The sequence below is a fragment of the Octodon degus genome, unplaced genomic scaffold, assembly GCF_000260255.1.
Source record: "Octodon degus isolate 3935 unplaced genomic scaffold, OctDeg1.0 scaffold00229, whole genome shotgun sequence".
In the NCBI taxonomy this organism is placed as follows: Eukaryota; Metazoa; Chordata; class Mammalia; order Rodentia; family Octodontidae; genus Octodon; species Octodon degus.
The window spans coordinates 712,203-729,720 of NW_004524805.1; the positions used below are offsets into that span (position 1 = coordinate 712,203).

The following is a 17,518-nucleotide window of genomic DNA, read 5'->3' on the forward strand; positions in this document are numbered from 1 at the left end:
AGAGGTACAGTAGTTCCAAAAAGATCTAAGCAATAAATAAAATCAAGAAGACAACAGAAGAGAGATTCTTCTCTAAGAATCAGGACATAAATTAAGAATACTTATATAGGGAAGTAACATAGCATGACATTTTTCTTAAAAAGTTGTGGGGTCCCCCCCAAAAAGGCCTGGCCAAATAGCTCAGTGGATTAAAGCACCTGCAAGCAGGTGCAGGGACCTGGGGTTCGATCCCTTGGCCTGATGTGCCAGTCCCACCCCTGGGGCATGCTGAGACTGCAATTGAGACTGGGCATGGTGGCGTACGCCTATAATCCCAGCTCTTGGGAGGCTGTAAACAGACGAATCACTATGAATCCGATTTAGTAGCGAGATCCTGAAAACCCTGTAGACCCTTCCCTAAAATACAAAAAGCCATGAACCAGTACACTATATGGAGGATTTCTCAAGAGAACACCCACCTGAGAAAGGGCAAACAGCTCCCAAAAGAGAGGCTATCACCAAACAAGAGATGTTTATATTACATTTAATGGTGATTTGATTTGCCTTTACAGTTTCATAAAACTATTTTCTTGAATTTGGGAGATTCACACTTTTGTTGTACCCAGAGAAACCATTTTTCTTCTTTCTTGTCTTATTTTTTGTTTTATCAGCTAAAAAGGAAACTGCCTAGATGCTAAAAATGACTATCAACTCACCTTTAAAAAGCATGGTCTGGGGGATGGGGAGATGACTCACTTCCCTGACAAGTGCAAGGGTCTGAGTTCAATCCCCAGTTACACACACACACACACACACACACACACACACACACACACACACACAAAAGCATAGTCTGTTTCACAAGCAAGTTCCAAGCAAATAGGTTTCATTTCAGTCTGCATTAGTTACTGGGAAGTATGACAAATACAGGAGCACTTCTATGGGGTGCCCTGAAGAAATCCAAAATAACCTATTTCTAATTTTTGGTAAAACGGAAAAACATGCTTAATTATATTTTTAGATTTTTTTTTTTTTTCTCTGAATGCCCTCAGGGGTGGTTTGGCTGGCTGGAGTGTTGTGGGGATCGAACTCCAGCAACCTCAGGCTGACAGCTTTGTGGAAGCAGCCACTTAAACAACTGAGCTAAGGCCAGGCCCCCAATAAGGAATTTTTTTTTTTTTTTTCTCCTTGAATGCCTTCAGGGCACTTTTGCATGGCTGGAGTGTTGTGGGGATCGAACTACAGCAAACTGAGGCTGCCAGCATTGTGGAAGCAGCCACTTAAAGAACTGAGCTAGGGCTGGGCCCCCTTAATTATATTTTTAAACAGGAGATTGCCAAAGATCAAAATAAAAAAAAATCTCAACTCTTTCTCCTTATCTGGCCTATCCCCTCTTATCTTCTATTTTTTTATGGGTAGACTATCTTTTATGAATTGTGCTTTTAATCCCTCTAGTAGACTAGTAGGAGTGTGAGTACACATAAATATGTGTGTGTGTGTATTTATTTCTCCTGCCCTTATTGATGTACAAGGACATCTTATCTTAATGTATTCCATATAAGTACATTAGGGCTCTTTCCCCCTGCAAATAGTTTAAATAATTTTATGAAGGTTCTATTTTAAAAATCTCTATCATTGACCTATAGAAGTGTTCTGCAGCCAGGTGTGGTGGTATATGCCTATAATCCCAGCACTCAGGAACCTGAGGTAGGAGGATCACTGTGAGTTCAAGGTCATCCTAGGCTGGGTGAGTTCAATGCCAGCCTGGACTACACAGAGATGTTTACACACACACACACACACACACACACACACACACACACACACACACAGAGCAACCAAACAAATGAAAGTATTCTCCATGGTTATTTCAAAATGAAGTCTACCACATTTGGTTGAAGAATTTACAGCATGTTTACTATTAGTCTTTCATGATTCACTAAACACTTTCAGTATAGTTTTATTTTATAAATTCTGTTTTATTTGAGAAGTTATGGAAAAAGAATTGGTATTTATGGGGAGACTATCTTTTCTTCACTATTTGTTCTTTCCCCATACCTTCTTTAACTTTTGGCTACATTCTTACTACTTTTTTTCCTTTCATATTCTATATTGACAAACGTGAAATACTGTCTTGTTCACCAAATATTTATTGGGCCTTCTACAGTGATTACTCCTTTTAGTACTGGTATGCTAACATTTACTGAGCACTCATTACGCATCAAGTACCTTATAATTGCTTTACCTGTACTATCATATTTAATTCTTTCTGATGTTTTTTATTTCCTTTGCAGTTAAGGAAAGGAAAATCAGAAGATGAAGAGTCAGAGAGGTTACCTGAATTATAGCCAGTGTCAAAATGTGATCAAGTCTATTTATCACCAAAACTTGTTTTCCTAATCATTGTATTATATATAGAAAGGTCAGAAAAACTTAGAAAATGCCATGCAGCTCAAGATATAAGGAGGAAATGAATGAGACTTCAAGCTGTAGATGCAGTCAGGATTTCAGAACACAGACTAGTACAGACTAGTCAAGACACATGAAATACATTCTAAAGGGTATGTGAACAATCAGGAAGCTTTATGTGTATAAACATGACAAAATCTTTATTTAAAAAGACACTCACAGAAGATGATGGATTAGAAAGACCGAAAGTGGATTACGATAAAAGCAGGTAGATCAATTAAAAGTACAGATAAAAGATAAGGTTGTAAACAAAATGTAATCATTTCATATCAAGTACAGATTTGATAAAAATGTCCTAATTTTAAAGTTTAAAAGTTATTTGTCAAGGTTAAATAAATCCAAGCCTAAAATACTTTTTTGATACAAAGATTTACAGTCTAATCAACTATAAAAGTATAAGTACAAATATTCAAAATTATGGACTTCTGCATTGTGTATACTAAGAACAATGTAAACATATATTGAGTTACTTAGCTACAAAACTTATATATTAAAATTTTTTTAAAAACCCCTTTCTTTTCCATTGACAACTCAAGTTTCTTCATTTTACATAGTACAGAGCTAACAGCCTTCCAAAAATGTGCATGTAGTACCCAACTAATATTATATCTATTTTTTCTGACTCTTTAATAATTTTTTTCACTTTTATACAGACCTGGAATTTTTAAAAAAGTTCTGATAAAACAACAATAGTGGGAAAAGTAAAGCATACTAATAGCTAGTAAATATGAGATCATGTATTAACGCTTTATGTTTAGAATTCATTTAATCTTTTTATGTACTTTATACGGCAGATTATCCACATAGTACATGCAATATAGAGAGCTGAATCTTGACAAAGGTCACATGAATGACAGTAAAGTTGATTTCTTTTTATCACAGCATACTAACACCAACATGATAACTTAAAAAGGGTTTTTGTTGTTTTTTTTTTAACAATGTTTAAGACATCAGATTTGTATAATGAATTTTAAAAAACCCAACACTGACCTGTAACATGCACCTGGATACAACAACTTCAGGTACTTCAGGGAATTTCTGTCGCAGGTCATGTAAAACCTGAAAATCAATTTGGTGGCTTCCTTGGGCCATTCGTATATTGCCTAATCAGGACTATCTGTACAGTAGGCAATTCTAGGCCTTAGTGGAATTAGTACTCATCTCTTCTGTCCCAGCATTTTCTGTGAAAGAAAAAAATTTTTAATTAAAATTGATATTGTGGACGTAAAAATTTAGTACAAAAAGGCATGCGACTTATTAGCATCCAATAACACAACTATGAAACTATTACTTAGGCCTATTATGCTTTCTATATAGTTAATACTATCTTTTCAGGATAATGCCTGACAACAAAATTTTAACAATGTCTAATTCCTTTTTTTATTTTTCCGTGTGTGTGTGTGTGTGTGTGTGTGTGTGTGTGTGTACATAATTCCTTTAAAAAGAAAAAGACTGTGCCAAAAGGTCATTCAAATAAGAAAGAAATTACTGTCATGGTTGTCCTTTATCATTCTTATAAAAGAATTATTTTTTCTTAATAACTAGAGAGGATAGCCTGAGGTAAGAAATTTTTACTAAGGTTCTATGAAAACACTGCATGCTCTGTCGAAAACTCAATTACAGATAACCTAGTATTTGATATTCTGCTTTATTTTTCAGGTATCTTTAAATGTATAATCAATTAATCTTCAGGGCTTCACAGCTTTTTATTCTTGCTGTATCTATTAAATTAGTACTTAAAAAATACTAGGGCCTTAACCATAGTGGTTCTCATTTAATTGGTTGTGCAGCAGACTGGGCATATAAATTATCTAAAGTTCTCTAGGCAATTAATGTGTGGCCAGAGTCACTAACTACTCCTAAGTCACTATAAAAAAAAAAAAAAAATAAATAAAACAACTGTTAGCCCACTGTGGTGGGGCATGTCTGTAATCCCAGTATTCAGGACATGGTTGCAGGAAGATCTCCATGAGTTTGAGGTCTGCTTGAGCTTCACAGTGAAGTCAAAGCCAGCCTGAACTTCACAGTGAGGCCCTATCTCAACCCTTTCTCCTAAAAAAGAACTACCCATTAAGCTTTATTCCTCATCTTTCTAATGTAAACATGTTTACTCTTGAAAATCTCTTTGGGACATAAAAGGATAAAAATATATTAGGATGAAATAATTAAAAACCATACTATTTGAGGAAAATACAATTTAGAATAAATTTAAAGACAATCTCTTTGAAACCAATTTATTTATAGTATTTCTTTAACTACAAAAACATTAAACATTAAAAATTACAAGTCTGTAAATCTAGAGCTTTTGTTCACTATTGTGTACCTAATACCTTACAGTCTTTAGCATAATAGATGAGAGCATTTTAAAAGTACATTTGCTTATGACAGATTCCCAAGTCTCCAAGAGAATAAAGTCATTAGATATTTTATCATTCAAGTGAATTTTACTGAATTACTTTGCTGATGTAACTTCCGTTTTGTTTCCTCTTACAGGTAAAAATCACTGCCAAATCAAGCTATTTGCAGTACAGATTTCCTAGAAGTCTGTCTGTCTGTCTGTGTCCCTCTCCTCCCCCCTCTCTCTCTCCCCCACCCGTTTTTCTACTTTATCACTCATCCAGTGGGTCTTTCTTCCATTCCACATTTCCCATCAAGTCTGTTATCTACAAAAAGTACTTTGAATCTGATCACTTTTTCCCAACCATTAAACTGTTTTTGTCTGAGTCACCATAATTCACTTAGAATATTTTTAACTTTTTTAGAAAAAGGTAATAAAGACAAGAACATAAATTTAAGATTTCTTGAAAGCATGTGGTCATATTCAATCATATGAATTCATTCTTCAATTCAGTCTTGCATAGCTATATCTGTTAATCTGAGCAACAGATTCAACAATAAAAACAATTTATCAATCATTGTTCATCAGCTATTCTTGTTTTGAAAATCTGCAACATATGTATTGTATGTTACTTTGTTTCTGGGTTTTTTTTTTTTTTTTTTTTTTTTTGTATTTTAGGGAAGGGGCTACAGGGTGTTCAGGGTCTCACTACTAAAGGACTCAGTGATCCTCCTGTTTACAGCCTCCCAAGAGCAGGGATTACAGACACACGCCACCACACCCAGTCTCAATTGCCTTACCCCCAGCCCCTGTGCCTGCTTGCAGGTACTTTAATTCGCTAAGCTGTTTGGCCAGACTTCTTGCTTCTGTTTTTACTCTTTCAAATTCCTTCCTTTGGGTTTTCTGACTTATTGGTCCTACTGCTTAGAATATTTTTCCTTGAAATACTTGCATGTTTCCTTCAGATATTCCCTATTTCATTAAGGTCTCTGATCATATGATACCGCCTCAGAAATTGCTTCCCTGGCCAATTTTTCCATCTAAAAGGCTTCCACATTTTTGTCCCTCTCCCACCGTCACATCCTTACATTGATTCCCTATACTGGGGACTGAATCCAGGGCCTTTGATGAGCTACATCTCCTTGTCTCCCCTATATTTATTTATTTTTTTGTCTCCCCTATTTTTTTAAAGAGTCTTGTTACTCCCAGTCTTCCTGGTTCAGCCACCTGAATAGCTGCAATTAAAAGTGTATGTTACTGTTGCCCAGCTACCACTGTTCATTAGGTATACATTTACATTGGCTGAACAACTCTTGTATTCTCCATGAATATCAATTATATGATAAGAGATAATGTATAAAAAGCAATGAATGGAAGGCAGAAAAGAAATGGTGAGGTCAATATTTGGAAGGAGGGAATAGCAAGGATGATCTTCCATTTTTATGTGACTTTTAGTCAGAAAGAAGGCCCAATTGGTTTGGGTAGTTGAAATCCAGAAGAAAATATAATCTTTATTTGTTTGCTGAACCAAAGGACAAGCTCTGGCATGAGCAAAAAAGTTGAAAGGTGAAACCATAGAGAGGAAGCCCTAAATCCTTTGCACATGAATACCCATGTTTGTTGCAGCACAGTTTAGAATAGCTAAATATTGGAGGCATTCTATATGTCCAACAGATGAGTGGGGAAAGAAGGGACAAGGGAGAGAAAAGGACTTAGGAAGTCTTAAACATATGTGCCAACTCCACTAAGGACTGTAAAGATGTACTGCAAATGTACTATAAAAGAAATACCTCAAAAGAGGTAAAAGAAAAATAATTCTAAAGCAGTTATCTTAATTATGCTCATGAAAGGGCAAATATGTATGGATTTCTCAGCAAGGAAACAAACTTTCTGAAGAATCAAATGAAAATCCAAGAACTTATAAATGAATATGTGAAATGAATTAAATAAAATACCTAATTCACTGGGGGACCTTAGACACAGACTAGAAATAACAGAAAAATCAGTCAACTTGAAGACAAAGTAATCTGAAAGTTAGAAAAAAAAATAGGATTGGGGAAAAAAGGTACGGAACCTTATAATTCTGTGGGAAAGTATAAAAAACAATTTATCTGTAATTAGAGATTAGAAGGACAGGGGACAGAGGATAAGATAGGAAAAATATCCTAAGTAGAAATGGTTAGAAATTTCCCCAAGTAAAAAATAAATGTTTAGTTCAATCTCCGGTTCTGGAAAAAAAAAAGAGAAAAGTTTAAGATCAACAAACGTCAAGCAAACAAACCAAAAAATTCCACATACCAAAAACAAAACCCACAACAATAAGCTACAAAGAAACAACCACACAGAAGCACATTATAGTCAAACTGCTGAAAAACAGAGCAAAACAAAATCTTAAACACAGCCAAAGAAATGACATCTAACATACAGTAAAAACACTTTGAGTAAATTATGACTTTTCATCAGAAACCAATGGAAACCAGTAGAAAGTAAAATGTCATAATTTTTAATTATTGAAACTGTCCTACCGATTTGATTTGAAACGGTCTCATTGCTATTTGTTTATCAATAAAATTATGGAAAAAAAGTCATAATTTAAGTGTCAAAAAGAGAAACACTAAACTCAACTCATATGCTGTATCTAACAACAGTAAACTTTAAGGATGAATGCTAGATAACTTTCAAAACAGACTTTGTGGAGAACTAAATGATTTGTAAGGACAACCCAAATATATTACTATAACAAACTGGTACTTGCTTAATTTCCAAGTGAAACCAAGAAGTACCTTAACAAGCATATTTGGAAAATTATTCTTCATAGTAAGCAGAAACATACCTTCTATGGCTAAGATATAAAAATGATTGTTTTTCTGAGCAAAGAACAAAGAAATCATACTTAGAAAATGTTTCCAGCATTAGGAGTTCTGGTACCTAAATTTCCATCTACTATAAACACCTAGAGTTGATTGTTCCTGACCATTCTCACCTTTCCTAATCTACAAGCCAGACAGAACAGAGTTCATGAAATAGTTACAATGGTATCTTGGTTTACAAACATTTTGTGAAAAATTTGGTTTGCTAACAGAAGCATCAAGAAAAATTTTTTGTTTGTGAACTTTATATCAGGTAATGAACACAACCAAGGCCAATTCTTTCCAAGAATCGTGGAACAAATTAAATTTGTGAATGGAGGTACCACTGTATTGTGCTAAGTTGTTCCAAAGTCTAGGCAAATTATAATTTTGCCATTACTTTAAAATGTTATCATCTTCTAATGCAAAAATCTGATACACACCAATAAAACACCGAGATACTACAAGCACTTAAGAGAATTGGTGCAAGATTTTTAAATACAGTAAAATCTTGTTTGACAGAATTTGCTCTGCTCTTAATCCAAAGCACTTGTATATCAAAGCAAAGAAAAAGAAATCAGCTGTGATCACGTGACATCTGGCATGACTACTTACTACTTGAACTGTAAGACACTGCTTGTTTATCAAATTAAAATTCTTAGAAATATTTGTTTGCCTTGTAGAACACTCACAGACCATGTTACCTGCAATCCAAGATTTAACTGTGTTGAAAAATGAAATATAGCAGTTATATAGCTGGCTTTACTATGAAGGTAGTTTAAGTATACTTGCATTTATATAAGTATAAATATGTAATAGCTTATATGTAATACTGTACAGTTACAGGGGAACACTTGCACTTGCATTTAGATGTACTAAACATGTATTTAGAAAAATTCAGAATCTCTTCCATCATAAATAAAAACTAAAAAAAACAAACAAACAAAAAAAAAACAAAAAAAACCCCCATTTATTTCAATACACAACAGCACCAGAAATTTAAAAACTCCCCGGTTACCTAAACAATGATGGGATTAAAAGCCAATACAATATGAGCAAGTAGTCAAGATGCTGTATTTTATGGAGTAGCAAGTAGCTGGCCAGGAGAGGGGCAATAGTTCCTAGAACTGGAGGCACTGAAATAGGGATTTTAATGGTATGTGGAAGAGACAGACTATAGGTTCTCCTTTGGGAGGTGATAAGTATGAAAATGGAGTCTTCAAATGGAACTAGTGTCTTTAAAGCAGGTCTACTCTAGACCGACTTCTTGATCTTGGAATTCTTAGCCATCACAATTGTGAGAAATAGACCTGTTATGTATAAGCTACCCAGTTTATAGTACTTTGTTATAACAGCCTCAATAGAATAAGGTTTCACCTTATTTCTACACCTTCATCTTAACTATCACTTATTTCAATGATCCAAATGTATGTGTGTGTATATATATATATATATATATATATATATATGTCTTAATTTCAGTCAACTCTCATTTTTAGTCACAATGTATTTTTTAGGAAGGCTATAAGTTTTCTGTAAATACCTGTTAAAGACATTTATTACTATTTGTTAGAAATGAAATTTGTTTTTTTTTTTGTACTGTGAATCAAACATAGACCTTGCGCTTGCCAGGTAGGCACTGTATCACTGAGCTATGTCACTGGCCTGAACATTTGGTATTCTTTAAAACAGCGGGGAATAATATTAAGTAGTAAAAACAATTCAGTAATTCCAACTTAAAGAAATTTATGTGCAGTTTCAATGTATCACTCCTTTTGTTATTTACATCTCTCTACGTTCATTACAAGGGATGTTACTGAGCTACATGGAAAGCCAAGTTTTTTGTGTTAATGTTTGAGAAATGCTACTCCTTAAAGTTAAACAAGTTTCTTTACTCCTCAACTTTACTACATATTGTGACTACTGGATGGTAGTGGCAGATGTAATATTTCTCAAACTTAATTGGGTAGTATTCCATTTATCTGTAAACATCTCGAAGCAGAAAACACATGGGGGAAATGCTGTCATATAAATAAGGTAATCAAAAGAGTAGTATCTTCTGACTTAGGAACCTGTCTTAGGAACTAATTTGACATACATTTAAAATCTATGCAAAAGAACGCTCAAGACATAGTTTTCTAACAGCAAACACCTAGAAAGAACCAAAGAGCCTATCTTTTGGGAGAGCTGCTACACTAGTTGCAATCTATCAATTCTTGACTCTTACAAGGTCACTAAAACACAAAAACATAGAAGAATCCAAGAAAATGATTATATAACTTTTAGCAAAAACCAAAAACATATTGTCACGTAAGTCATTTTTGGTGGGGAAAAATTAAGATGAAGGAAAGTAAACTGAAAAATTTTGCGTAACAGTGGTAGGATCATAGAAACTTTTTTTTTTTTTTTCCATAGAAACTTTTGATCCATTAAAAAATGATGGAAGACTGGGGATCTAGCTTAGTGGTAGAATGTTTAGAATGCTAATATGTGTGAATTCCTAGGTTTTTTTCTTTTTTCTTCTTCTGTATTTAGAGCATGGTCTACAGGGTGTTCAGGGTCTCATTACGTAGACTGGACTAGTATTGATTCTCCTGTTTACAGCCTCCCAAGTGCTATGATTACAGGAATGCACCACTATGCCCAGTCTCAATTGCAGTTTCAGCATGCCCCAGGGGCAGGGCTGGCACTACATGATGGGGATTGAACCCTGGCCACTGCTATCTGCTTAAGCAGGCACTTTAGTCCGTTGAGCAATCAGGATGGCCCTGAATTCCTAGGTTTGAGGACTAACATCCTAGGGGAGGAAAAAAATCAAAATGTACATTAAGGACCAGGGAGATAGCTCAGTGACATAAGCACCTGCCTGGCAAGTACAAGGTCCAAAGTTATATCCTTGGTACCAGAAACAAAGAAAAAAAAGTTTCCTGGAAAATGTATATTAATACATCCTACGGTAAAGGTAAAAGGAAAGAGGTACAGTAAAGTACTGATAGTGCAATCGGTACTGATGTAGCCAATCTACAGATAATCAATTTGGGAATCTCTAAAAAATGAAAGCTGTGTATTTGACTTTGTAATCTGCTGTAGATAAAGCTGCACAGAAAACTGCACATATTTCATAGCAAACCACCTAGGACTACCCATTTGGTGTTTCAACAGAAAGAAAAGAAGGGTCAAACCTTAAAAGATTTTTGTATTTTTGAACAAAAAAAAGGTAGTTTTCTCATCAGAAAAAGGCTGTGCTTCCTAGGGCAACTCTTCAGTCTGTGGACCACTGTATCAGAGACTCTGAAAATAGGATCTAGACACTTTAATGACTCTGCTATGAACCTACTTTGTTTTCAAGTAAAGTTTACTCCTATTCCTGTAGGGCTTCTAGTTGGTAATACAGTGAATGGAAGGTAGGGAAAAGACTAAACAAAAACCAAGTTGACTGCAGTCAAAAGACTTCTAACTTAGAAGAGGTTGTAGCACTAACATAAGGAAAACAGATGAAAAACATTGTGGAATTTTGTTAGTTAAAAAAAACAGGCTAGAAGCAATGGAATAAAAGAAGATCATTAAAATAAGTCAATTATCAACAAGCCTCTAACAGGAACAGTTAGAAATTTTTCAAAAATTTGATGCTACTGGAAAGAAACAACTAGTAGAAGGGAACATTCCTCTGTAAGTGTATACAAATGGGCCCTGCAATATGTATCTAGTAGCTCTGGACAAATTGACAATAAACATGTTAACTTTATAGCAACTAAAAATGAAGCTCATATACTGTATAATACAAACTGTATGTTTACTACCAAGGAGTACTATAAAAAAGCAAATGGTAGAGCAAAGTGGAACCACGGGCAATATAACTTTTTTTTTTTTTTTTTAACTGTTTTGAGACAGGGTCTTGCTACATAGTTTACGCTGGTCTTGAACACACTATGTAACCCAGGTTGGGCTCAAACCTGTGACGATCTCCCTGCCTCAGCCTCCGGAGTGCTGAGATTACAGGTGTGAGCCACTATGCTCAGTGAAATTCAACTTTTAAAATAAAAGTAACTGTTAATGTTCTTTGTATAAACTACTCAAATTTACAAAACTTTAACTCAACTAAGTACTGATTTGTACTATTGAATCCAAGGCACATATATCTATGCAAACAAACTACAATTAAGCTATACCTGGCCTTATTATTTGAAACTTTTATAGAAAAAATTGTGAGTAAATAAAGCATTCTGAGACAGGCATAAATTTTCCTAAAGAGGAGAATTTCCTCAGTGCAAATTTTAAAATAAACAATATTCTACTTTAGCTATGTCTAAAAGGTTTTGGTGAAAAAAAAAAACCAAAAAAACCAAACACAGGTAACTTCACACTGCTAAACATTTCAATCTCAATTCCATATAAATGGGTACTGTCTTATTTACAACTAAATGAAATAATATATATGAAATATAGTTCAAAATACATTTAACACATAGTGGTAGTTTGGTAAAAATTTTAGGATTCCACATTTATGAAGCATAATATACCACCTTTAGTGTCCTCCTGGGCAAATCATTTAATTTGTGCTTCAGTTTCCTCTTCTAAAAAATGGTGATAATGGAAAATAGCTATCTTATACAGTAACTGGCCACCTATCTAAAGTAACAAAGTATATAACAAATAAGTATATATTCCAATAAGATAGTGATATTAGCACCTTGTTCTTTGTAAAATGGAAAAGGCAACTCAAAACTTCAAAGATTAGTGGAAACACAACAAAGATTAATAGTATACAAGGTAACAGTAATATTAATTATTTTAAATACTATGGATTTAAAAAACAGAAAATTTTAGCAAATAGGGCTGTATACTATGCTGGATGCAGAACACTGAAGCTGAATGAACCTTTGAGGACTTCTTTTTTGGTGTATATGAGACAAATAACTAGTGTAAATGAGCTCAGAGAAAACTACTGGAAAAACCAACAATACTACATTGTGCATAAATGCTAGGAAAATAATATAAATTGTGCTGCAGGTATGTTAAGGATCCTTCTGGATTGAGGGATAGAATGGCAGAGCCCTGAAGCAGATATTTAAGTAAGAAGTTAAAACAAGGGAACCCAACGTAGATAAATTCTAGAAATAACGGGTCAGTAATGGGTTTGGGGCAAGAGGAAAGAAGATTATAAAGATGTTGGCTGTAAGGAGTTTTTACAGACGATGAGAATGGCCAATGAAGCCTTACTGTGTTTAGTAATTTATTTATTTATTTCAGAGAAGGCTTGGAAATAAGTTTTAACATTATTATATCAAGATACATATTTATCATTTTATCTTTGCTCCATTTTTTTTTTCTCTTTTCTTTTTTTTTTTTTTTTCTTCTTTTTCAGAACCGGGGATTGAACTCAGGCCCTTGTGCTTGCCAGGGAAGCACTTATTCCACTGAGCCATCTCCCCAGCCCTGTTCCATTCTTATATGACTATTTTACTCAAATTTATCTTTAACAAAGAAAAACAGTTCATGTTTAATATTAAAGAACAGTATGAGCAAATAGGTAATACTCACTAGTCAATTGCCTTAGCTTTTCACTCAGTTCACAGACAAGGTAAGGGGAATATCTTTCCACTTCAACACATATCCTAAAATTTAATTCTGGCTTCCGTAATTCCCATTAGCGATAATAATATTTTCTGTAAACCATGAAATCTGAGTTGGTCAGGACCCTAGGAAGTTACTTTATAATGTATATCATTTAAGACGTTAAAAGATAATTTTGCTAGACTTCATCCACCCAGCAATCCAATTTACCTCTTATAACCAACCCCTGAACACAAGCAATATACTTTATATAAGTTACGTTAGCTCTAAAATGGTGAGACTATCTTGTTCACAGTTGTAATGAAAGTATTTAGTATATGGCAAAGAGATGTTCAGTACACATTTGTTGCAACAAATCTCTAAACATCTGAATACATCTAGCTTTTAAAGACTACTATAAAAAGTAGCAGTCACCCAAACTCAAGTGTTTCCCTTACTTTCAGCTGTCAGTTCTGCTACAGCATCTATTTCAAAAGGACAAATTTGCTGTAACACAATTGATATACTACTAATTTGAGTATCAAGTACATTTTGCTACTACTTCACTTGGGGAAAACACCAGATAAATACACAAAAACTATATCCAGCTGAAATAAGCTACATATAAATACATAAAAAGTATATTTTTAACACTTACTATTTCATCTGTGATGAAATATATCCAGCCACATTTTATGATACAACTTTCCTTCTACAACTTTTTTTGTTATAAGCCGCACCCCTTCCCATGTAAACTTTAGGTCTTTCTAAAGGCAAACTACAGTATTTACTGCTGTGTTTACGCATTTTGAACATTTAACAAGTATTATCTTTTTCTTTTAAGGCTCTTTCTTCATGTTTTTGAGACAGGGCGTCACTCTACAAATATAGTTCAGAATGGCCTTGAACTCAGCATGTTGCCCAGGCTGGACTTCAATTCACGGTGATCCTTTTGCCACAGCCTCCTGTGTGCTGGAATTCTAGAAGTGCACCAGTACACCTGCCTAAGGCTCTTATCTTCATTTTGCAGTACTAGGGATCAAAACCAGGTCCTTGCTAGTGCTAGGCAAGTGCTCTACCACTGAGCCACATCCCCAACCTGTCTTGATTTTTTATGTTCACTGATGAAGCTTTTCTATAAGCTCTATATTGTTTTGGTAGGCATGCTTTTGTGCACATTGTAATTATTTTTAGGAATACATATAAAGTGGATATATGTCAAAACTCAATTGTTAACAATGACCTCCATAGGATGACCACTGCAAAGACAGAAAGAATGTTTCTGTCTATCTGATTGTCAATATATTCTTAACAAAGGGCTGGCCAAATAGCTCAGCAGATTAAAGTGCCTGTTTAGGCAGACACAGGGGCCGGGAGTTTGCTGGCCAGCCTGCATTGCCAGCCCCGCCCCGGGGCACACTGAGACAGCGACTGAGACTGGGTGTGGTGGCATGTGCCTGTAATCCCAGCATTTAGGAAGCTGCAAACAGGAGGATCACTAAGAGTCCAATCTATGCAGTGAGACCTGTACACCCTGTCCTAAAAAAAAAAAGTCTTAACAGTTTCTTAATACTAACTATAATTCATATTTCCTCTGTGAATTTGCTAACATTATCAGACATAATAAGTTACTGTGAATGATCTTCACAGAGAATTAATGCAATGTCAGATTAGCTGATGTTACAATTTTTTAATTAAAGCAAATTTTGAAATCTTTTAGAATCGAATTACCTTAGTAATAAACTATTTTAGCCTTACTGATGTATTATTCACGTATGCCACCGTATGCCACTTAGGTAATACTTAGTGTACTTCACATTTAATTAACTTTAAAAGAATTTAGCAATGTCATTAACCTACAAAATAACTTTATTTTTACAGAAAATTACTAGAATTATATCTTTTAAGAGTATGATGTTACAATTCCATCAAGGCAAAAGCACTTTCAAAGAAATCTATAATAGCAAATTATTTTTCTAAGATAAAATAAATGAATTATAGCTATGTAAGTAAAATGTAAAGTTCAAGTCTTACCATTTAAGATAAACAGAAAATTATAGTCAACCTTCAGCATTAATTTTATCTTAGAATAGTTGTAATACTGAATCATGTTACATATATTTGCAGAAAAAAAAAAAAAAAAGAAACTTACCAAATCGGTCATACAAATGTAATCCTCTAATTTTAATATGTTCAGTTTTAGTGTTATTTAAAAACTTGAAGCAAAGGATTATGATGCCAAAAAGTAGATTATCTTAACTTTATGTGCTGGGAATCCATCCTTCCTTCCTTCCTTCCTTCCTTCCTTCCTTCCTTCCTTCCTTCCTTCCTTCCTTCCTTTTTGGTACCAGGAGTTCAACTCAAGTCTCATGCTTGCCAGGCAGGCACTGTGTCACTGAACTATATCCCTCACCCAATAATTTATGTTTTAAAGAAATATCTTTTTACTAATATTTACTAGTAAATATTACTAGATGAAGTAACAAAAGTGATCCTCACTATTTCCTCTTAGGAAAATTTCACAATTTTCTCGTTTAATGCATTGCTTCAGGGCTATGAATGTTGACCACTTCTTTTGATTGAAGGTTTACCAGTTATAAGTTCTTCTAGAAGGAATGTGGAAGTTAGCCACACTTGGCAACTTAGGCACTGTGGTTTTTGTGGGGTGTGCTACTATTTTCTAAGAATTAAGAAAAGTGCAATAAATCTGAGACAAAACATTACATTAATGACTACCTTGCGTGTATTTTCCAATCTATATTTTGAAATTATTTTCCAATAAATTAGAGCTTTAAGATGGAAACATTACCTTTTAATGCTCCCTTTTGCTGTAATTTTTGTATAATTTAACCTGGGTATAAATATCATCTGTATAAAAAAAAGGAGTTAAGGGCCCAGGGAGATAGCTCAGTAGAATAAGTGCTTGCCTGGCAAGCTCAGGGACCTGAGTTCAATCCCTAGTACTGGGAAAAAAAAAAAAAAAAAGTCAGAACTAAAAAGAAAAAGGAGTTAAATGTTAATATGCTATTTCTATAGGTAAAAAATAAGAGAGAAAATGAAACCTCTTGAAAGAACCAGTTTTCATCTTCTACCAACCACAAATATTTACAATGAACAATTACAATATAAAATTTTTAATAATTTGCTTAAATATTAATTTAAAATGGCACTTTAATATAAAGATTTACAGGCAGCTATGAGAAATTTCACCAACTGAACCCCATGTGGGTTCAATCTCTTTCTCAGTTGTATGTTCTTTCCCGTTCATGTTATATAACTTTATTCTGTTTTTAATGTCACGGCTATTGGCTAACATCTTCTCAGAATGGTCTGCTGGCCAGCTGCCAGGGTGTCTGTGTGTATATGTGTGTATAATGCTAACATTGGTAGTGTGATGCTTAAATTCATGGATCAGACATAGTATAATGGGTATCTGTTACTAATAAGAAAGTACTGAAAGTTCTTTCATCTATGTATCTATAGAAATTATAGCTCTAATTTAGACAAACACACATATGTATAAAAGGAAGTGCATACAAGGATTGTCACCTTAATGTGCATCATCAAAACAATCTGAATATTCAAGGACGAATAAATAATTGCATAGTGACAAGGAACACACACATCTTTTATTTTTTCTTAGAGGAGTAAGATGTATAAATAATTATAGAAAGACCTATATGACATTTTTTATTAAAAATCAAAATTCAGTTTCCATGCATAATGACCAAAGATGAAAACATATTTTAAGAGATATTTTTATATGAATTCACAGGAAAAGTTCCAAAGGAATTAGTTTCAGTTCTGTCCTATTTCAGTTTTTAAAAAATACTGTACACATTACCTGAATATACATAAGCAACCTAAAGAGAATTACATGAGGATAAATAACTTCTCTATTATTATTCTTTCTATATTTTCTCATAACATTACTTGCATTCTGATATGTGGGATAGGAAAGTCAGAGTATGAAAGAATGTTATTTGAAAGCATCTATACTTAGCCAACCACAGCTATTTTCAAATAACCTAAAGCCTATGTTGTTTATGCTGAAACTGTTAACAGCTTAGTTATGAGGCTATAAGAAAGATGAGAAACAAAAAAAAGATGAGAGAGTTAAGTTTTAATTTAAGCATTACTTATGAGCTCATAAGTTTATGTACACAACTAACCATTTCTAAACTTATGAATTTCCTAATTTATAACCCATTTGTTTAAAAAGGAAAAATCTAGGTAATTTTTTTCATCCAAGACTAGCTCAAGGTAAACTACTTTCTCAAGTCCTCAAATTGAGTAAGCTACATCCATTCACCAATGAGAGTTTAACTGA

At 34.0% G+C, this 17,518-nt stretch overlaps 1 protein-coding gene across 4 annotated transcripts in view; it reads right to left on the minus strand.

Annotated features, from left to right (window-relative positions):
* Positions 1-17,518, minus strand: part of Tab2 (TGF-beta activated kinase 1/MAP3K7 binding protein 2) — an 89,651-nt gene that overhangs the window by 39,495 nt on the left and 32,638 nt on the right. For all 4 annotated transcript variants that reach the window (XM_023705774.1, XM_023705773.1, XM_023705775.1 and 1 more), the window contains one exon: positions 3,439-3,629. In XM_023705774.1, coding sequence (XP_023561542.1) covers positions 3,439-3,540 — 102 coding nt within the window. In that variant the 5' untranslated portion in view covers positions 3,541-3,629. The remainder of the gene's footprint in view (positions 1-3,438; positions 3,630-17,518) is intronic.